The sequence below is a fragment of the Mus musculus genome, chromosome 3 (genome assembly GCF_000001635.26).
Source record: "Mus musculus strain C57BL/6J chromosome 3, GRCm38.p6 C57BL/6J".
Taxonomy (NCBI): Eukaryota; Metazoa; Chordata; class Mammalia; order Rodentia; family Muridae; genus Mus; species Mus musculus.
In genome coordinates, this window is record NC_000069.6 from 75,138,726 (window position 1) to 75,162,541 (window position 23,816).

At 37.7% G+C, this 23,816-nt stretch overlaps 1 protein-coding gene across 7 annotated transcripts in view; it reads right to left on the bottom strand.

Moving 5' to 3' along the window:
- Positions 1 to 23,816, bottom strand: part of Zbbx (zinc finger, B-box domain containing) — a 127,156-nt gene that overhangs the window by 100,831 nt on the left and 2,509 nt on the right. For 4 of the 7 annotated variants that reach the window (XR_003954303.1, XM_006501258.1, XM_011240063.1 and 1 more), the window contains exons 2-6: positions 16,656 to 16,776; positions 12,692 to 12,805; positions 8,652 to 8,742; positions 2,357 to 2,405; positions 805 to 911 (exon numbers count right to left, since the gene is read on the bottom strand). Coding sequence is in view for 6 of the 7 variants with exons in the window: in XM_006501258.1 (XP_006501321.1) it covers positions 805 to 911; positions 2,357 to 2,405; positions 8,652 to 8,742; positions 12,692 to 12,805; positions 16,656 to 16,723 (429 nt within the window). In the remaining variant the exon portion in view is untranslated. Of the gene's footprint in view, positions 1 to 804; positions 912 to 2,356; positions 2,406 to 4,862; positions 5,048 to 8,651; positions 8,743 to 12,691; positions 12,806 to 16,655; positions 16,777 to 23,816 lie in introns of those variants that run through there. The other 3 variants (NM_001310529.1, XM_030252530.1, NM_172515.3) reach the window with 1 other exon arrangement.

Sequence of the window (23,816 nt, forward strand, 5' to 3'; positions counted from 1 at the left end):
GGCAGGACATTGTGTTTACTTTAGAGATATTGTTACATATGCTAAGCATGAATGAAAAGAAAGAGCTTGTGTATGTTACTGTGTTGGTGGCACAGTCTCTGAAAGCTCCCAGGGGTCCAGACTCTGTTGGTCTTCCTGTGGTGTTACAATCCCGTCAGCAATCCTTCCCCCAAATCTTCCATAAGGGTCCCTGACCTCTATGCAATGTTTGTCTGTTTGTATCTGGATCTGCTTCAGTCAGCTTCTGGGTGGAAACTCTCAGAGGACAGTGAGGCTAGGCTCCTGTCTCCTGGCACATGTGCAGCTCAGTCTCCATGTGGTTCCCCAACAACTGGAATGGATTCTCTCCTTTAAATCTGTAGCCTAACTGCGGTATCCATTCCCTAAAGGGACTACCTTGTCCAGCCTCAATTGGAGAAGATGTATCTATTCCTGCAGAGATGCTCCAGGACGCGGGAGTACCTGAGGGGTCAACTTCCCAGAGAAGAAGGGGATGGGGGAGTGGGGGGACGTAATCTGTCACGGGGCACCGAGAGGGGGCCAGCGTTTGGGAAGTAAACAAAGTTTTTAAAAATTTAAATATAGGAAGAAAAAGAAGGCAGATATGATTTTAAATGGTGCTATTAAGAGAGAGTGAGAGGATGATGTTTAGTGACTATATGGAGATGTTAAACTTACCTGCTATCCCATGGAGAAACAATAATAAAAAGGAGCAGCAAGGGGCTGTGCTAGCGGGGTCAGGAGGGAGAGGGTTGCTTAAGGAGCTGTGAGAGTTCTAGTCCTCTTGCACTGTAGTGTACTTACAAGGAGAGCAGCTTTGTTCTCGCACTGTCCACAAACTTTCCGTTTAGTCTTAGGGTTTTCACTGCCAGTAGAATGTGCCATTTTGTAACTAAGTTGTTTTGCTGGAACTAGGAGGGAACGATATCAGGATCATCAGTATGGTGTTTGCTTTCTTATGGGTAACGAAACTATGAGCGTCTCCAAATTCTCACACAGCACTCTAGCAGTAGCAGCGTAAGAACCAGATACAGGCAAGTCTAGTGTGTTTGCTCATTGTAGAACCTGTAACAACCCCTGCCGGCTGTCATGAGTAAGGGAAAAATGCATCCAACGTCTCTCTACTTTGCGTTGACCTCATTGACTCCATGCATCACTACACGGTACTGAGAATATTACTCGTTTTTGTTTTTTTTTTCTTTTTTTAAGATTGTTTTTAATTTTTTTATTTGATATTTTCTTTATATACATTTCAAATGCTATCCTGAAAGTCCCCTATACCCTCCTCCAGCCCTGCTCCCCTAGCCATCCCCTCCTGCTTCTTGGCCCTGGCATTCCCCTGTACTGGGGTATATGAAGTTTGCAATACCAAGGGGCCTCTCTTCCCAGTGATGGCCAACTAGGCCATCTTCTGCTGCATTTGCAGCTAGAGAATATTACTCTTGGTAGATTTCTTATAAATTCTCCTTTTCCTAAACACAAGTGAAGTCCATTTAGAAAACTTCTAAACGGACCATGGCATACATTAGTAATATTCAGTTACTTGCCTTGTTTCTGCAACTAAACACACCTGCCTAAAGTAGTTTAAGTAATGGAGCATTTTGGTTTGGGTTTTCTGTTCTAGGTGACTCAGTTGTGGTGGGGAAGTCATGCTGGAAGGGTGAAAAACAACTTCTCATGATCTGCTCAGAGTCAGGAAGTAGAGAGAACAAGATGCTGCTGCTGCTGCCGCTGCCTTTGTCCGCTTTTTCAGTCTGTGATCCCAGACTATAGGATGGAGCCATCCATATTTGGTGTGCGTCTTCCCAAGTCAATTAGCTCAATCTAGGTAATCTGTCACAGATATGCCCAGCCTTGGTGAGTAAATTTCCATGTAAACTTAAATTGCATCAACTGGACAATGGAGATCAACTCAATATGTTTGTATAAGTATTGAATCGTATAGGGTTCTAGAATTTATTCCACCAAATTATGCTAATATTCATGTATAAATATGTTTAACTTTGAGAAGAATATTGTGTTTGCTTTGAGATCACTGTAAATTCTAAGACATCATAATTTTTATTTTATACTGCTAAAATTGCTCCTTGGTTTAAAGATTACATGAAATTTATAAAGAAGAGTTTTTGCTTTTGGAGAGAATTATTAGTTTTAATGATATTCTAAATGACCATTTGCTGTAAAATATTGAAAAAAACCTTATTTTGAAAACTAAAATATCATCATCTGGTAACTGAGGAACTTTATTCTACATGAATTATTGCAGTTTTTAGCAAGTCTATGTGAAGACTCTATATGAATACATATGCTATGTGAAGAACCTTAACTTTAGCATATAATACAGAAATAGGCTCACCTTGAATCTCTTCCTTAAGTAACTTCAATTTCACTTTTCCAGCAGAGAGCTGCATTAAGGATACAGATGTTATTTTTCAGCGACACAATCTCTTATCAAAGGAAAGTGTATTTGTTAACAGAATGTTAGATATCTATACCATTTGAGTGCATCTTACATATATATAAAATGTATTAGTTGAAATAATATAAAATTAAAAAGATAATCAAAAGCATATGGTAACTTAAATTTTCATTAAAAAAGAATACATATAAATCACTTTTGGTTTTGTTGTTTTGGATACAAGGTCTCACTAGGTAGCCCAGGTTAACCTCTCACTCAGGATCCTTCCAAATAAACTGATATTAAAATCATGAGCCACCATGCACAGATTGTAGATAAAAATTTTCAAAATATGCCAGGAATATTTTTCTTATTATATAAAGTTTCAGAAGCCCATTTTAATGCAATTATATAGGTTGAGTATAACAAAAAATAGTATATGTCAGCATGAATTGGTTTTAAGAAAATATTACCATTCATATTGTAAAGGTTTTGAGCTCCCTTCCTCCTTCTGTAACTCAAGAGTCTGGTATTTGTACAGACTGAATCTACACTAAATTTCAACTGAATCATTTTGTTCACATAACTGCAGAAGCCAACTTGTACAGTTTAGAGAACTACATTTAAGCATTGTGGCCTTACTTGTCATACATATTATTTATGATCCCCAAATTGTCTATGTGATTAGTTAAATATACTCAAGGAAGTAAATGCCAATACTGGGTATTTAAATATAAACAATCCCTTAAAACCTTTGGATTTTAACATAGTAGGCAGCAGAAGAAACCTGATAAGTGAGCACTCTCGCCTGGGTCTTATTAAAACCAGAATGTAAAGTGCACAAGTGAACACAGAGGCCGGTGTGCATTTACATAGACACTGCCGATTCATGCCCAGCTTTCAATTTGCAATTTGCATGCTCAATTGCCCAATTTGTACATGAAGATATGAGAACAATGGCTGCCTCTATATCTATGGCTGCACCAACTGCAGTCATCTTTGAAAATTTAGGCCTAATTATTCTCTGTGGTTTTGCTTCAATGAGGCACTTATTGTTCATATTCTTTGAAGTAGCTGCTCAGATGTTTTCTCTACCAAACACAGCAGAAAGGAAAATAGAATTGAAATCATCAACTTCTATATGAATCACACTTTTTTTTTAAGTTGGCAGTGTTATACAAGTTACAGATAAATTTAACCTCAATTTTTATAACCGAATTATCCAGTATGATTACCTTAATGATACAACTGAATTGCAATGAGATCAGCCTGGCTATGAGCTCCATACGAAGAGTAGTTATGTCAGGAAATAAAGTAATTATTAGGGAAATTTTATAATTTATTTTATTACTATGAGTAATATTTGTCTGTTTTATAAATGTATTCATATTTACTTCAAATTATCCTAATTACATAAAAAATATTTGAGTGAATAAGCTACAAACTCCTAGTTTCAGTCTAATTGAATTTTGTCATTAAATCTGATTTTTATGCTTGAAAAAATAATTGAGTGATAAAGTAGCATTACTAGATGGATACGGATGCTCACATGCATGTTTACATGCTTCTGAATATCTGAAACTAGAATTTAATGGACTTATTGCTGCGCCAGAAGGCATTGAACAAGAGCTTCCCAAAGCCAGCGCAGTTTAACTGGCTCTGCCATCCATAACAACTAAGCAATTGGGTTAGACTAAGCTATAGTCTGTGGTCTGCAGGCATCACAAATACCTGCAACCTGGCACCAGTGCTTTTATGTATCCAAATTGCCCTCGGGAGGCACCTTTTCAGTGATATTTATGCTCAACCCACCTCCTGAAAACTTGTCATCTCTGCTTACTATCTGTATATGCAACCCCCTTACTGTTCCATACAACCCTATGTGAAAATTCACTTAATTATTTGTGCTTGATATCTCTCCTAAAAATGTTTCACCATGAAGTTCACATTAAGTGAAGGTCACTTTGATGGTCACAGCTTCTCACGAAATAAATCGACAGAAACTCGTTCCTTGTTGAGGGTTTCGTTCTTGCTTTTGTTTTTGGCAGGCTGATCTCCAATTCACTATGTAGCTGAGGATTGCCCTGACCTTCTGATCTACATGCTCCATTTCACATGGGATGAGTGGCATCAGGCTATTTATGAGATGCTGGGAATGAAGCTCTGAGCTACCTGCATGCTAAGTAGGCACTCTCCCATCAGCCACTTTCCCAAGCCAACTAGTTCCTGATTTCCTCCCTTTCACTCTCTGCAGTGCGGTGGGGTGGGGAGGATCTGCACTCTTTACTCAGGGCACTGTTACAGTGTCATCATTCAACAATTCACATCCACCGAAGATCTCTGCTCTCTCTATGTTGTCAATGTACACGAGGTTCCTCCTCCACTAAATATCAGAAATCTACTCAGTATTTCTCTCTATCCATTTATCATTAATAACTCTAAATACCTCAGTGCCCCCCCTTACCTGACATCCAGCCCTGAAGATCCTCTAATACTCCAGCCCCTAAGTTCCTCTAGCTGCCCCACCATTGTAATCAAATCTTGCAGCTAGACATCATTCTAAATGTCCATGCCTTCAAAATCCCAAACACAGATGTTCTCAGTGTCAAGCATGATCGTTGTTCCTTTGACTCTCAGCTCTCCCTTTCTGCTTATTATTATGATGAAATAATGCTAGGGGGTTTCCTGGAAACCCATGCTGAATGACCCCCCCCCCAAGGGTACATAGGCCTTCTCAGCCATCCGTTCAATTCTTTGCTGCTCAACCCCAGCCATGATGCCCATAGCTGCTACTCCAAACCTCTGCTCTCAAGAATTCTGTCATCCTGTTTCCTGTGCTTCACCCTTGACAGCAAGTGCTGTCACCTTTGCTCTGTGAGGATGTTGAAAGCCTGTATCACCTGTCAGATCCAAGCTATAGTATTTGTGTTTACTTCCACCTGTTTTATATTTTCTTCTGTTTTGCTTGCCAGGGGGAATGCATTCTCTCTTCCCCAGTGAAGGTGTCTTTAATGAACCACCTTCTCAAACATGTCAGCCCCAACCTCTGGCATATTCTGTCATCTGCATCTTCAATTTCTGACCTGCTCACAATCCCACTCCTCAGCCAATAAACTGATGACACTCCACCAACTTAGTCAAAAGAACTTAACTCTGCCCTTGAGTCTATTGAACCTTCCTGTGTTCTTGCTCTTGTCTTCACTACTTGGAATATATTGTTGCATTGAACTGATAATGGCTAACTAATTGAACAATTAGTTTAATATTTTTTGTTAAACTAATTGTTCAATTAGTTAGCCATTATCAGATCAATATTTTAATATTTTCCTTTTCCAAAAATATTCATTGTAACAATTCAAAGTGGGTTCCTGTATAGCATCCCTTACCTTGCTTAGAACTCTAAATGTTACAAATGTCTTATGAACACATAGCAGAAATTCAAAGGAGTTGAGTTGTGTAAGAGTGCAACAATGACTAAATGAGTGAGAATTTTAATTTATAAAGCCAATAGAGAGCTTCTCACCATCAGCACAGTTGACACCAAGGGGCTCTGCAGTGCGTTGTAGCAAGATCAGAAGCAGCTTTGTTCCTGGTCCTGCCCTATTATACAACTTCATCAGAACAAGTAGAAAACCTCTCTTAATGGTCAAAGTGGAAAACAAAACAAAACAAAAACAAAAACAACCAAAAAAAAAAAAAAAAAAAAAAAACTTCAGACATTGCCAAAGGTCTCCAGGGAAGCAAAATTGCCTCATTGAGAACTCAGACTCTGAACTGAAGTTTCGTTATAACACAGCCCTTTGGATGTCATTAGCATGTCCATGTGTTCTAACTCTCCCTCCCTTTAAGCTTTTATGACATCCTAAGACTTTGACTCCATTCCTGCCCTTTTGTTATATCCAGGCTCTCTTCACTGGATGAAAACTGGGAGATTATTTTAGAATAAGGCTAACAACCTGATGCTTGACGTTGAGCAAATCAGTTTACTTCTCTGATGGGAAATTACTTCATCTGTGAAGCCACAATTATAAACTGAATCTTGTGAGAGATAGAGGTGGCTGCTGCAGTAAAAATTCAACAAAGAGAAGTCCACAGTCAGATTAATATACTGAATAAATATTAAATTTGAGGGTTACCATACACTGCACACAGACTTGGGTTTAAGTCTTCATAACTCTCTCGCTTATATAAATTTGTAGGGATATGTTTACTCAGCTTTACAGGTGAGTGAACACAAAATCCTAAATTTATACCACAGACTTTCCTTCCTTCTTCCTTCAGGCTTACTCTTACGCTAAACATCCTGTAAATCTCCTGTATGTTTTACTTAATTCTTTTTTCACTGTATTTTGATGCAATATTTTTCTTTACACTTCTCCCATCTCCATTTCAATTCAGATTTCTTTCATATGAGATCTATGGTCTTTTTCTAACCTTCTATTACCTCTGGGCCTCTGTAACCCTCTACACCTCTGGGCCCACTGATCTCTAGAGCATCAGGCACATATAATACCGACATCTCACAAAGTGACTGGGAAGTAGAAGAGAAAGACCTATTTCTACTTCTATTTATTCCACAATTAATATTATAACATATGTGCTGTAAATTGGTATGAACATAAATAAATAGAAGTATATACGTAGTAAGTCCATGTTCAAAGTCTATTAATTTCTGCTGCATTTCATGGTCAAAACTGTGTATAGCCAAGAAAAACCATTGTAAACCATTCTTTTATCATTTCAGTCCTACTGGTCAAGTTCTGCAGGGCAAGAGAACCCTATTCATCAATTGAAATGCATCACGTACCTAAGACTAGGATCAGAAACTTCTACATCTTTCACAGCCTCTAATTCTATGATAGCTACCTCCCACACTTCCCACTTTTGCCCTCTTTTGTAATTAGGATGTTTGTGGAAACAAAGATTTTTATTTATTCTTAAAATATTTCCCTATATAAATTCATTAGCCAAACTATTATTTTGCATGTATACACTATTCATATACAAAAATATTTATTACAAATGTTTTATATTGATTCTTACTAAAAATATTTGATGTACCTTGCTTTTACTATGGTAGATGAGGACTTCCTTAAAAACATGGCTTAAACCACTCAAAGTTCAAAACAGGGCTTTTCAAAGGCCATTGCACACAGGTCCATGAAGATATGTTTGGAAATCAAAACTAGGAGTTTTTCTGTTCTCTTCAGTTTTGTTTTGTTATGCTTCATTCTTTTCTTTTTGACTCAGGGTCTCAGACCATAACCAAGGCTGGCCTCAAGCTCAAGCCAGACCCCCTGCTTCAAATTCTTGAGTGATGGGAAGACAAGTATGAGCTACTATAACTGCTCACAGCACATTTTAAAAACATATTTATAGTAAAATATCTGAAATGCAACACAGGACAGTACTGTGGGAAGATAATGACCAGTTAAAAGTGGCTTATAAATTTTTAACCCCAAAATGAAAGAAGCCTCCCTCACAAAAGGGATGGCATTGTATAATGAAATGCTTTTTCAGAAGCCAAAAAGTACAGAAGTGCCGAGTAAGATATTTGTAGGTGCCAAATGACCCAATGAAAGTTTAATGATAGGTATATAAAAATAAAATGCTGTGCAAGTTAAAATTCACGAAGTCACGAATCCTGTACCAAAGAAGCCCAGAGAAAAAGTTTTCCTTATATAAAGACACCTCCCTGCCTGCAATCATAAATGTAACATTTTACAATGCACAACAGAGATAAAGTAAACCTGTAGCTTCGGAAGTGCCATGCAAATATTTCCTTGATCATCTTTATTCATGAGACCAAGAGTGTATAAATTATTATTATTCAAGAGGAATACAGCAACATTAAGGAAATAAGAAATAACATGAAGTCAGGACAGAAGCCTACAATCTGTTATATCATATAATATTAGTATTCTTGGTAATATAGAACAATGCCATTGTATTTTATATCCTTTAATCTGCAAATGAATGAAATGCTGTGTGTGAAATTTAGAGAAAGGCATAACACAAAATTTCTCCTCAAAGTAATTTTTAAAAACCTTCTGAAATATTTTATGTATATAAATTTCTTTCTGTATGAAAGACAAAGGATATCTGAGTAATTAACGCCTCATAGTAAGCCAAGGACAGGGAGCCTGAAATGAGGTCACTAAAGAACGAGGAGTGGATCCCTGGGCATGGGAGACTACGAAAGCCTGAAAACATATTCCATGCCCTTCTGTTTGGCAAATGTCATCTTTCTTACCTTGGTGGGATTCCCTTTACTTTGTGACGTCATCCTTGACAGGTTACGCAATTTGCTCACATTTCCAGATTTCCAGTGATATCCACTTGTCCTTCAACAGACAGAAAGCAAAATGTAATTATGGAAAACATTCCCCCTTTTAGGAAATATAAATTCAAGTGTTAGCATGCTAAACCTCTGCAACCTGGAAATAAGATATTAACCACACTCTGCTTTATCTCCAGAGACACCTTTATATCTCTTCTTATGTATCGGTGGCATGTGGAGTGATGACTCATAGCAAAATGTGCAAATACAGTTGAGGAATTCCATTGCCTGGCATTTACAATGGCTGACTTTTATCAGTTTATAGAAAAAATTTACACATCATCCTATGGTGAAATTTTTAAAACTAAGGTATACACAAATAAAAGGGGGGGGGGACCAAATTGGTATACTCAAATGTACAGCAGATATGCCAGATCTTGAAAAGCATCTAACAAGTTCCCACATAGAAAATAACACAGATTACAAAGAAGGCAAGTTGTAATTTTACAGGTTTAAAATTGGGATTTGTACACATACACACACACACACACACACACACACACACACACACATCGCTGTTTCAGGTACAAAAAAAAAAAGAATCAAATTTCACTGGACAACCTGCCCAATATCATACAGATAATGAATAGTAAACCCCAAATTGGAACCATGGACCTCACTTTTCCTGGTCAATTTGTGGCAAGTCTTCACTTTGTCTTTGAGACTGTCTCTAAGACCTTAGGAGAGAATGTTACTACTCTGAAATTTCATTCAAGTTAAAGAATGTTTTAAAACCCCATCCAGTTGAGGATCCACAGCTAAAGAAAATACAATCTGGGGTGCTGACTCAAGAGACTTCAATATTCACATGAAAATGGCCATCCATATGAAGGCCAAATTAGAAATCTTAAGGTAGGTAGGTCAGCAGTCAGTCACACTGTTAATTTCATAAAGGTTTGATTGTGATCCACATAATTCTTGAAGTGGGGAGAAAGAGAAAAAGGGAGGAAGGAAGAGAGTGAGGGAGAGAAGAATGGAGGAAGGGAGGGAGGGAGGGACAGAGGGAGGGATGGAGGAAGGAAGGAAGGAAGGAAGGAAGGAAGGAAGGAAGGAAGGAAGGAAGAAACAGAGGGACAGAGAGACCAGATATGAAAAAGAAAAGAAAAAGGAAAAAAGTCAGGCATGGTGGTACACAGTTGTAGTTCCAATGTTAGGGAGTTGGAGACATGCACCTCTGGCATTCTCTGGATGCTTGATGAAGTCAAGGCCAGTGAAAGATCCTGCCTCAAAAAGAACAAGCGATCCACCCCTGAGAACTGATGCCCAGGACTTTTCCACATGATCGAACATAGAGACACACAGACACACAGACACACAGACACACAGACACACACACACACACACACACACACACACTTTTGCATCTGCTCATACATACATATAAGCAACATTCACAGAAAAAAGTAAAGTAAAAGAAAAATGCCATAACTGAACTGGAAAGAAATGGTTACTGATCATTATTATTAAAACAAAAGTCATCTGAAATGTCTTGATTAAATCAAGCTCCACTTACTAAGGAATATTACATAAATGTCATGCAATATATTCGACGAACTCAGAAATTAGACTCCAGAGAACCAAATAACCCTGTTAAAAAATGGGATACAGACTTGGACAAAGAATTCTCAACTGAGGAGTACTAAACAGCTGAGAAGCACCTAAAAAATGTTTAACATTTTTTATTCATCAGGGAAATGCAAATCAAAACAATCCTGAAATTCTACCTCACACCAATTAGAATGGCTAAGATCAAAAAGAGTAGATGCTGGCAAGGATGTGGAGAAAAAGACACACTCCTCCATTGTTGGTGGGATTGCAAGCTGGTACAACTACTGTGGAAATCAGTCACGTGTTTTCTAAGAAAATTGGACATAGTAATACCTAAGGACCCAGCTATGCCACTCCTGGGCATATGCCCAAAAGATGCTTCAAGAAATAATAAGGACACATGCTCCACTATGTTCATAGCAACCTTATTTATAAGAGCCAGAAGCTGGAAACAACCCAGATTCCTTTCAGCAGAGGAATGGATACAGAAAATGTGGTACATTTACACAATGGAGTACTACTCATCTATGAAAAACAATAACTTCATGAAATTATTAGGCAAATAGATGGAATTAGAAAATATCATCGTGAGTGAGGTAACTCAGTCAACAAAGAAACCACTTGATAAGTAGGTATTAGCCTAAACGCTCGGAATACCCAAGATACAATTGACAGACCACGTGAAGCTCAAGACGAAGAAAGACCAAAGTGTGAATGCTTCAGTCCTTCTTAGAAGAAGGAACAAAATACTCATGGGAAGAAATACAGGGACAAAATATGGAGCAGAGACTGAAGGAAAGGCCATCCAGAGACTGCCCTAATTGGTGATCCACCCCATATACAGACACCAAACCCAGATGTTATTGTGGATTTCAAGAAGTGCTTAGTGACAAGAGCCTGATATGGCTGTCTCCTGAGAGGCTCTGCTAGAGCCTGCTCATAGCCAACCATTGGACTGAGCATGGGGTCTCTAATGAAGGAGTTAGAGAAAGGACTGAAGGAGCTGAAGGGGTTTGTAACCCATAGAAGGGACAACAATATCAACCAATCAGAACCTCCAGAGCTCCCAGGGACTAAACCACCAACCAAAAAGTACATATGGAGGGATCCATGGCTCCATTGCATTCGTAGCAGAGGATGGCCTTGTCAGACATCAATGGGAGGAGAGGCCTTTGGTTCTGGGAAAGCTGGGTGACCCAGTGTAGGGAATGCCAAGGCAGGAGTGGGTATGTTAGTGAGCAAACACCCTCATAGAAGCAGTGGGAGCAAGAATGGGACAGGGGATTTCCTGAGAGGGAACTGGAAAGTGGAAACATTTGAAAGGTAAATAAACATAATGTCCAATAGAAAATTAGAAAAATTATTTTAAAATGTAACACAAATTTCTTAAAGAATCAAACTCTAAAATTAAATATTACTGAGATTATAATAGATATATTTGATTACATATCAATGGTTAATGATGGTTATTGGATATTGGATGGTTATCGCTTTGAAGACCAAACAGAACTGAATTTAACACACAAAGATCATTGCACATTTAATATAAGAAAATATATGGAATGCATTGTTTCATGCTTTGTGGGAGATCTATAAGTAAAATAACTTATATGCTAACTCATACATGAAAACACTAAGCGCACCCATATATTCCCACAAAAACTTGTACAAAGATTAGATATTTGTGGAAAAAATAATTTTATTCATTAATTGGATCTAAGAAATGGATTGGTTGTGATCCTAGACCTAAAGAAAAAAAGATTTTTTTAAATCATGTAACTGTCAGTTTCTTTTCACATATCAGCTTTACTTGTTAGGGTTATTAGAAAATGAGACTTGCACGGGAAAATATGCAAGCCTAATAATAGGAGATTTCATCGATAAAATAAAACAAATTCAACTATTGTTTCCTGAAGCTATTTTACATATACCTACAGGTTTAAATAACTCTGATGTAGTACATGGACACAGTCGTTCTTTGAGAGTTGTGCTATGCAACAATGCCCTAAACATCAGCCTTGGTTGCAATTGTTTCATAGCAAAGAGTCAAGTTTGCATTGATTTCCTGTACATTCCAGTCCTTAAGTCACTGGGGACTACAACCTAAGAGGAAAACAGCTAGAAACTGGAGAGGAGACAGAAGCCCTGGCTATTTTTATACTACTCTGCTACATGTAAGTGACAGAAAAAGATAAAAAAAAAAAAAAAGTAAAGGATTTCGATATTCCATATTCCTCAAAAAGTGTTAAGGGTCATCAATCCACCAAATGTTTTCACTAGAACAATAAAAGTTATACAGAACAGTTTTTTTCTATAATCCAGTAAAATTAACATCCCGTTTAAATCGGCATAATATTAGGAATGCTGTCTTTACTCTTCTCAAGCTCTCTGACGCGCTCACTCACGTAAGTTCTTCCTTTCCCTTGTTCCATGTGGACTGGAATTCTCGTAGTTTCTTTTCCATCTTTTGGTTCTCCAGTTCTAGCTGAATTTTCTCCATTTGCAGTTCCTGCACACCTCTAAAGATCCAAGATTTGAATAGTCATTTAGAGCAAACAAACAAACCTCAAAGCAAGCAAATTTTATAGAAGTGTCTGCTCTTAAATTGCAATTATTAGTAAGGCTTAAATGATAGCATGGTTCATCTGCTGCCTATGCACTTTTTGGAGTCTATTTTTAAAAGTCAGTATTTGCTGCTATTAATATTCTCTTTAAGCGATGTGTCTCTTCAAATCAAAAAAGCTTAAAAGCATTATTGGCTTAAATAGGAGCCATTTATATATGCACACAAATATCTATGGCAAATAGAAGAAAGTTTCAGTGTTTTTACTCATTTTGTTGTTAACATATATCATAACATTGTAACTAAAACTGCTATTATTCTCCATTTAAATAATGTACTCATTCACAACGCAAGGATGGCGATTAAACATGAAGTTTTGTATCTGCTAGGTGAGCACATTACCTCTGAGCAATTTTATATCCTAAGCCTAAAACAAGTATTTTCTTCCTATAGAAACTCATTATTTTGAACTAGCAACTTTAAACCTTCCTTCATCCCTTCCTTCTTTCCTTCCTTTCTTCCTTCATTCCTTCTTTTCTTCTCTTTTTTCTTTCTTCATTTTTTTTGAAACATAATCTCTCAGAGACCTATACCTCACTGAGTAAGACCCACTAGCTAGCCCAAGAACCCCAGGGCTCTGCCTGTCTCTGTTTGCCTAGCACTGGAATTATAAGCATGTAACTCTGCACCCAGCTTTTGTTATATGGCTTTTCAGGACTGAGCTCAGACCGTCATGCTTGCACTAACTGAGCCATCCCCACAACCTTAAATGATTTTCTTTATAGTACCTGAAGATCCATTCCCTGTTAGTCTTAGTTCCTGACTATTCTACAACTAGAAGCCCAACCCAAACTTCTAGATTTCATTATCTATTATGAAATTAAAGCTTTTCCTTCATAATTGTGAATATTATGGTCTGATCCAAACTACAGAATCATGGAGATAAGAAAGAAGATTGATGTACAGAGGTAGACAAGCCTTCACTAAAGAGCAGATGCACCAAGCTTTTATCTTCAAGTGGAAACAATCTACAGCAATATCTCAAAGTGACAGGCAAAGGCTATCAAAGGGTCCAGATGAGATGACTTAACTACAGACTGAGAAACCAGCAACTGTAGTTACAACCAAAAGATGTGGCTCACGCTACTACACACAAAACTCTGAGGAGTGACAGGAAGCAAGACACAATTCAGAAAGGATACAGAGTGGCAGGAAATTCACTTAGGTTTGGTGTGACTGTACTGTTACTGAGGGAAGAAACTGTTGGACTTCCCGGTTCTACAGTCAGAGGAAATACCATGTCATCACACTAAAGACATTTCTTGAAATAAACAAAATTTGAGCGAAGACATATAGGTTTAAAGAATTTGGTCAGTCAAAGGGAGGTGGTAGACATCGTGTTCCAGGAAGGAAAAAAGTATGCACAGAGGAAAGAGAAGACAGCATGTGAGCCTAGGAGCTGAAAGTTCTTTCTGCAACTCACTAAGTGAAAAATGGGAAGACAACAGGAAATGGGCCTATTGGGTTGCTGTTGGCCTGATCACAAAGAATTCCAAGAGTATGATAAGGAATTGAGTGTTGTTTTCTGTGAACAGTGAGGATCACATCAGGATTACAAAGCACTTGATCAGAGTTGTGTTTATAAAGATCACTCTGTTGGACCATAAAAACTCAAATTAGAAGTAGAAAGGCTTGGAAACCAAACAGACAACTAAACAATATCACCAGTAACACAAATTGTAGTGACTATGCTAATATGAGGAGAGACAATCTGGAAAAAAATGAGAGCATCTGGTAAGAATAAGATAATAGAATCAAGTGACCTTGTAGACTGACAGGTAGTAGATGACACAAAGGCACAAAGGAGAAATCTAAAATAATCTCAGACTAGTGACTAGACAAACTGGGATTACACCATTGTGACTTCCTAACTAGAACAGGGCTAAGATTCAAAATTAGTCACTGGTGATACTATACTCAATGTTCCAAATCTTACAGAACTTTACCTACTGTTTCCAAAGGAAGCCTTGAAAAGAACAAATGTGAGTGTCATTAAATTTTTGTAGAAGATACAGTATTTCCAAAGTCCCAACTATAGTTGATGAACAAGGCAAAGCTGAAAATAAAAGGACTGTTTCTGAAAAATTGGCATGGTTTGTACTTGGTTTTACAAGTGTCACAAAAATTAGAGTTTTTCACGAAGAGTAGTGGGTTAGAAGGGCAGGACACCATGGCCAACCCTGGGGAGACCATGTGAACACAGCAATGACAAAAGAGAGAAACAAGTCTGAAATGTCATGGATGTTGGGGGTGAGCCATCATCTCAGAGTGTCAGACAATACAAAGATCATAAATAAGGGTGACACAGGATGGATGCTTAAAACAAGAAAACATGAATAAAGAGCCCCAGTGCCATAATAATAGTGTGTCTCCTCCTCCTTGCTCTTGTGAGTTTATGGATCACATACAGGTCTTTGAGACATAGGGCAAAAGCAGTGCCTTATTAATTTTGAAGGTAGGTGTCAATTTTACCATGGTATACCCTTATTATTTAGGTTTGTCCCAAGTTGGCTAAGTCTTAAAAAACAAACACAATAGTTTATGATTTATGCACCTCAACTAAAGCTTCATCTAACAGCTACCAAAGTAACTCTATCCCTCCTACAGAACTTGGGTATCTGCTCTCCGGTGCTTATACAGATTATGTTACACCAGGCCCCTGGGCTTATATGTCAGACCATATATCACACTACACTGGACCTGTAATTGTACATCATTATATCCATAGCAAGCTAGTTGAAGAGAATTATGGTTACCTCCCTTTGTAGTCACCACTTGCTCTCAGAGTAGGTATATGAATGATAGGCATTTGCTAACTGAATAGTTTGCAGGTAGAGATACAGAGAAGACTCATCACTGCACTAAAGTAATGAACTTTCCTTCCTTTTTCTAAAACTCAAAACAGTGGCACTAAAAAGTTAATGGCTTCCATAATCACCAAAATAACAATACATTTAAATATGGTAGCACCATGTGTTTGCATGCCATTTTCCAATTTCTTCAATGTTTTTTTATACCCAGTGATTTAGTAGGGAAGAAAGTATGACTTTTGAAAAGCTCTGAAGACACCACATAATGGCAAAACCATTGGTCTGAACTAGGAAACTCAGAAACCAAATTTTTAAATGGGCAGCATTTCTCCAGCACATTCTGGCTTAGTACTTGAGAAGACTTCCAGTGACACTAGGTAGTTCCTGAGGGAAACTGTGAGCATGTGCCTTTAATACCCACGAAAAGTCGCAAAATATTAAGGATATTCATAATTGATGTCCATGACACCCAGAAGTACTTAGCATTGCCTTGATGAATCTCCAAGTTTGTTTAGGATGTTCCTCTCATTCTTGGAGTTGTGATCTTCAACATAGTGTCCATGTTCAAAGATCTCTGACACTAATTGATCCTTTAGTCCTAATTTCATTTGAAATTCTTAACCCTAAAGAAGTTAGCAAATATAAACTCTCTTAAAGTATTTCACTCATTAATAAATCTGTTATTTATAACTTCACATTTCAATTATTGTTAAATATTTTAGTACTAATATCAAAACTATGAAAGACCTTTAATTTGAAAACCAGTATGTTATTAAAATGGATTTATTATAGATTAAAACACAACAGGGTAAAATAGTAGAAGTAAGACTTTATGAAATTTAACTTTTACCTATCTTCTTTTAAAAAAAAATGTTTGATCATCCACACATAGAAACTTTAGCAAATATTTTACTTTAAAAATAAGTATGTACTTACTTATATTTTAGTTTCACAGAACTTCCGGGTTTCCCCCAGGGAATGACGACAAAATCTTTGGTATTCATAATTATTTATCTCTTGATGCTGTCTTTAAATTATTGTAGCTCTGGAAAAACCTCTGAAAAGTAACAAAAAGAATCAACCCAAAGTTAAAGCAGTTATAAATTTCAAACCACACACATAAGTTGAGAAAACAACTATTTATTTAGCTTTGCTTGTGCAGTGTTGAAGACTGACACTAATGCTTCTGAAATATGCTAAGCATGAGTTTACTGACCCGTGAACCCAACTCCCAACAAAGTGTTGGCAATCAAAATATTTAGGATGAGAAAGCATCAAAGGTTGAGCAGCTAATATAAATATTTATGTCTGTTACATATACACTACATGTATTTATATATACTATAGGTTACGTAAATGTAACATTTGACAAAGTTGAAATTTCATTGGTAGCTATGTAAATAACAGACTAAGACAGACATGATGGCAGACATCTGAAGTAGACCTCAAAATCAGCCTGGTTAACATAGAAATTCCCTGCATCTCAAAAAAGTAAAATATAAAAAGAAAAGAAAACCAGAAAGTATGAGTTAAAAATAAAGAACCCATTATTTTTGATAAATAAAGCATATACTCTGGTTCTTTCTACATTCAGGTAATTTAAAATGTGGTGTATAGCACAACAATATTAGGTCCAGAAGAAAAGCCATATTTGACCACCCTTAAAATTATATCATTTATTGATGCCATAACTATATTAGTTTGTATATGATGTTTTCACAATGACCAATAACTTAAATATGCATTTCTTTAAATGTATTCCCATCTTCACAATGCATAACTCTTTATCAGGTAGCCTTATTTAAAAATAAAATACATGCTTAACATACTGAAAAACTAAAAGAACCCTTGACCCACAACCCAAATATCACTATTATGTATAAATTGTTATATAACAAAAATTAGGGTGTGTAATAATTTCCTAATGGCATCCTGATATTCATGTGCAAAAATGAATATTCATGAGATAAATATTCTGATATTCTCACATATGTATGTATGAAACTTTAGTAGCACTCTTTTGCTAAGACTAGAAATTAAGGGGGCTGGAGAGGTGGCTCAGTGGTTAAGAGCACTGACTGCTCTTCCAAAGGTCCTGAGTTCAAATCCCAGCAACCACATGGTGGCTCACAGCCACCCATAACAAGATCTTCTGGAGTCTGAAGACAGCTACAGTGTAGTTACATATAGTAATAAATAAATATTAAAAAAGAAATTAAAATACTTCAAAAACAATTTTCCAGTGAGAAATAAATACAAAAATTTCATTCCTACCTGAGTTAGCCAGAAAATTCAATTATTCAGAACATACTTTTTTGACTATATCAAATACTGGTTTTGAAAATATCTATTCTGTAATGCAGAACTACAGATTCTCATGTACCACTGCTGTTTCAAAGCAATAACAATTGTTATTACCCAGGACTAGAGATATATATGATTGGAAGACTACTTGCCTAACTTGCACAAAGCTCTAGATTTGAGCCCAAGAATGACATAAAGCAGGTGAGGTTAAGTGCAAACTCTGGAGGCAGAACCAATAAAGTCAGAAGTTTAAGGTCACCCACAGCTTCAAAATTCATTCATGTCCAGCCCAGGCTAAGATGTGGTCTCAAAAATATATGAATGTCAAAAGCTCTTTTAAAAATATTGTAGTGGCCACAGTTTTAGATGTCCAAACAACTTATGTTCCAGGACCCCAGTAAATATATACCAATACTGATATATTCATGGCACTGTATTGAGAAGTAAGGAGAATCAAGACCTAAGGAAATTAGTTTTTTTGAGCTCAGATGGCTTAGAGTCAAAAAGGTCATATAAACTCACATACAGAAGACATATAACAAAGAAATATTAAGCGACATAAAACTTATAGACATGAAACAGGCAAGAATTTGGGCTGACGAGCATTTAAGTTTTGAAGCATAAGGGCTTATAAATGAGAATATCACTTGGATAAATATTCCATATTATAGTGAAAGAAAAAAAAATCTCTTGAATGGGACCAATGTCAAGTCCAGTTTGGATAATGACCAGAGCATGTGGGGGAGGGGATGCAGAGGGAAGCTCAAGCTTTCTGTTGACTGGCTTTTGTTTTACCAGTCTTGGCTATCAAAACCAAGGTTGTGTGTGTATTAAAAAAATCAATGTTAAAACACACTTCAGCTCCAGCCTAGGCATTAAATTCATCTAGTGCCTAGTTTAAGCATGGAAAGTTAAGCCTTCAACAAGGAAGAAATGGTGAATTTTTTTGAGAGAACAGAAGATAAATCTGGAGAGTTGGCTCAAAGAATTAAGGAGGGGAGCCCTGACACAGAAGTTTCCATGCCCACATGGAAATCCATGTACTCAAGGCAATTTGTCAGCTTCTGCCTCTGCAGAATTGTCTTACAATATCACCAGGGTGGCCGCCATCAAAGTGACTTTGGAATGCTTCTCTTAAAACTGTCTGGATTATATGGAGACAAAGTGTGGAGCAGAGACTGAAGAAAAGGCCATCCAGAGACTGCCCCATCTAAGGATTCATCCCATATACAGTCACCAAACCCAGACACTATTGTAGATGCCAAGAAGTGCTTGTTGACAGAAGCCTGAGAAAGCTTTCTTTTGAGAGGATCTCCCAGAGCCTGAGAAATACAGAGGAGGATGCTCACAGCTAACAATTGGACTGAGCATAGGTCCCCAACTGAGGAGTTACAGAAAGGACTGAAGGAGCTGAAGGGGTTTTCAACCCCATAGGAAGGACAATAATGTCAACCAACCAGACCGCCCCCTTCCAGGAGTTGTCATGGACTAAATCACCAATAAAAGAGTACACATGGAGGGACCCATGGACCCAGAAGCATATGCACCAAAGGATAGCCTTGTTGGACATCAATGGGAGGAAAGCCCCTTGGTCCCCTTGATGCCCTAGTGTAGGGAAATGCCAGAGTGGGGAGGCGGGAATGGGTGGATGGGTAGGTGAGAACCTTCATAGAAGCAGGAGGAGGGTGGATAGGAGAGGGGGTTTCTGGGGAAAACCCAGAAAGGAGATAACATTTGAAATGCAAATAAAGATAATATCCAACAAAAAATTAAAAACAAACAAACTGTCTGCAGATAACTGTCCTCTGAGAGGCTCTACCCAGCAGCTGACTTGAGACTGATGCAGGTACTGACAAACATTACACTGGGGTTGAGATCCCTATTGAAGAGATAGGGGAAGGATTGAAGGCTCTCAAGGAGATGGCAACCCCCTAGGAAGAGCAACAGTATCAACTAACCTGGAACCTAGAATCTCTCAGAGACTATTCCACCAACCAAATAGCATACACATGTTGGTTTAAGGCCCCAGACACATATGTAGCAAAAAACTGCCATGTCTGGCCTCAGTAGAAGAGGATGTGTCTAATCCTGTAGAGTTGTCCCAGGGTGGGCTAATAAAGAGACTGCCTGCCCTCTCATAGGTGAAGGTGAGAGGACATGAGAGAAAACTCTATAAGGGGGAAAGTGGAAGGGGGTAGCATTTGAAATGTAAATTAATTAATTAATTTTAAAACCTGCAGAGTCAGTCATATTAAACAAGCATGTAGGTATATTTGATTGTGGGGAAGTGATAGAGGAAGATAATGAACATAAGTATATACAAATATATCACACACACACACATACACACAAAAGGGCAGGGAGAGAGGGAGAGAGAGAAAGGGAGAGAGCCCCACTTGATAAATTTATAAAAGGTTATGCTTTGTCATTATCATCGAAAATATAACACAAGGGAATCCCCAGAGTAGATGTTTCTGGTTAATCAAAATAATCTATGTTGTCCTAATTTCCTTTGCACGCTGGGATCTGTGTGTGATGCAGCTTTCAATGTATGTGCGTATGCAGGAAGAAGTTTAACTTCTTCACAAGGACTGATTTTATCTATACAAAGAGTGAGAAAGGCATGTAAATCCCATTAGAATGAGATGATTTGGATTTACAGCTCTGATGATAATGTGATTTAACCAATAAACAATCTTATTCTGAGGGCACTTCACTTCACTGAATGCAGTTAGTGAAGCTTCCTTTCAATTAAGTGTTTATCAAGTCATGCACATAAGCCAATTTATTGTATGCATAAAAATGAAAGATTATAATAGTGAGTCATGCTGCTCTGTCTATTTCTTTGGGTAAAACCAACAGAGGATTAGTCATCTTTTTCAGGAAAGCAAAGCTATAACAATGTCTGAATCATAAATAGCAAAACATAAAGCTTGAGGCACAAAGTAAAATTACAGGATACAAGTAACTTCTTTTTTTCTAACGATCTGTTTAGTCACTTACTTATTTTATATGTGTATGACTGAGTATATATGTACATGTACCACATCTGTGAAGTTTCACCAGAAGTCATCAAATATCCTAGAACTGAAATGACAGATGGTTGTAAGCCACCCCACATGTATTTTATTTACCTGGTTGGGTTGTTTCTATAGCTTTCTTACCCTAGATCCATTTTGACCCATTCATATGCAGCCAACATGATCTCAGATACAATTGCAGTTTAATATTGGTTATCTGCATGTTTTCATTTTAGAAAAGACCATTCTCTTTCACAGAATGGAAGAAATGAATATTAAATGATCTATGAAGCTAGAAAATGATGTGCTAGAGGTGTGTCAGGTTCCCAGAGTACTTATTACTGTACATCTGGTACAATGAGAATTTTGAGAAACAACTGTGTGCAGCAGTATTGTCCATGCTTTGACCTTGAGAAACAATATGATAATCCAATAATTTGACAGTCAAGAACTGTGTCATTAAGACAACAGATACTCAAAAATTCCTTATAATAGTTTAAGTAAGCTTACAAATCTAGATTATGCTCATAGGTATCCTTGGATCCATATGGCCAGCAGGTCAGAGATGAAGACACCATCATTTAATTGAGAGGGTTTTGTGAGTTACTTGATTTTTCTAATGACTCAGATAGTTTTATATCTGAATACTTAAGAGCTACCACTAAGCTTTTTTGTCTTAAATTAAGGCATGTTTTTAAAGATTTAAACCATTAGAATGTTTGGGGGATAGCTAAAAACTCTGAGGTCATTAGGTAATATAGTACATGAAAATCCAAGACACATGAAAAAATGTTCAATAAAAATTAATTTAATTAGAAAATACTTGCTTCACACTACTAGCACGTGGAAATCCAAGACTCATGAAAGAACTGTTAGATGAAAATAATGTTAATTGGAAAGTACTTACTTTGGGAGGCAGAGGCAGGTGGATTTCTGAGTTCGAGACCACCCTGGTCTAAAATGTGAGTTCCAGGACAACCAGGGCTATAAAGAGAAACCCTGTCTCAAACAAAACAAAACAACAACAAAAAAAGTACTTTCTTCAAACTATTAAAGTAATGTTAAATTTAAGTTTAAATATATCTGATATTAACATTTACTAAATTCATGTTGAATCTTAATTTTTTTAAATTGCGTATTTTCTTCATTACATTTTCAATGCTATCCCAGAAGGCCCCCATACTCTTCCCCACCCACTCCCCTCCCCACCCAATCCCCTTCCCACCCACTCCCACTTCTTGGCCCTGGTGTTCCCCTGTACTGAGGCAATTAACGATTGCCTCTTTCCACTGATGGCCGACTAGGCCATCTTTTGATACATATGCAGCTATAGTCAAGAGCTCCGGGGTACTGGTTAGTTCATATTGTTGTTCCACCTATAGGGTTGCAGATCCCTTTAGTTCCTTGGGTATTTTCTCTAGCTCCTCCATTGGGGGCCCTGTGATCCATACAATAGCTGACTGTGAGCATCCACTTCTGTGTTTGCCAGGCCCTGGCATAGCCTCACAAGAGACAGCTATATCAGGGTCTTTTCAGCAAAATCTTGCTTGTGTATGCAATGGTGTCATCGTTTGGAGGCTGATTATGGGATGGATCCCCAGGTATGGCAGTCTCTAGATGGTCCATCCTTTAGTCTCAGCTCCAAACTTTGTCTCAGTAACTCCTTCCATGGGTATTTTGTTCCCAATTCTAAGAAGGGGCAAAGTGTCCACACTTTGGTCTTCGTTCTTCTTGAGTTTCATGTGTTTTGCAAATTGTATCTTATACCTTGGGTATTCTAAGTTTCTGGGCTAATATCCACTTATTAGTTAGTACATATTGTGTGAGTTCTTTTGTGATTGGGTTACCTCACTCAGGATGATGCCCTCTAGGTCCATCCATTTGCCTAGAAATTTCATAAATTTTAATAGCTGAGTAGTACTCCATTGTGTAAATGTACCACATTTTCTGTATCCATTCTTCTGTTGAGGGGCAAAATTTTTTAAGGGAAGAAGTGATCATACATAATCTTCAGCCTAAGAGCCTATGTGTGAGCAGCTCATTGAAGACCAAAGTGTGGACACTATAATCCTTCTTAGAATTGGGAACAAAACACCCATGGAAGGAGTTACTGAGACAAAGTTTGGAGCTGTGACAAAAGGATGGACCATCTAGAGACTGCCATATCTGGGGATCCATCCCATAATCAGCTTCCAAACGCTGATACCATTGCACACACTAACAAGATTTTGCTGAAAGGACCCAGATAGAGCTGTCTCTAGTGAGACTATGCCAGGGCCTGGCAAACACAGAAGTGGATGCTCACAGTCAGCTATTGGATGGATCACAGGGCCCCCAATGGAGGAGCTAGAGAGAGCACCCAAGGAGCTAAAGGGATCTGCAACCCTATAGGTGGAACAACATTATGAACTAACCAGTACCTCTGAGCTCTTGACTCTAGCTGCATATGTATCAAAAGATGGCCTAGTCGGCCATCAATAGAAAGAGAGGCCCATTGGACTTGCAAACTTTCTATGCCCCAGTACAGGGGAATGCCAGGTCCAAAAAGTGGGAGTGGGTGGGTAGGGGAGTAGGGGGGAGGGTATGGGGGACATTTGGAATACCATTGGAAATGTAAATGAAGAAAATACCTAATAAAAATATTTTTAAATTTTAATTAATTAATTTACATTTTTAAAAAATAAATGTTTTCAGCCTTTAATTGAAAAAAAAAAGAAAGAAAGAAAAATCACATTGCCATGTTTTCCCCGCACAGGCCATGAATTCAGCTGGT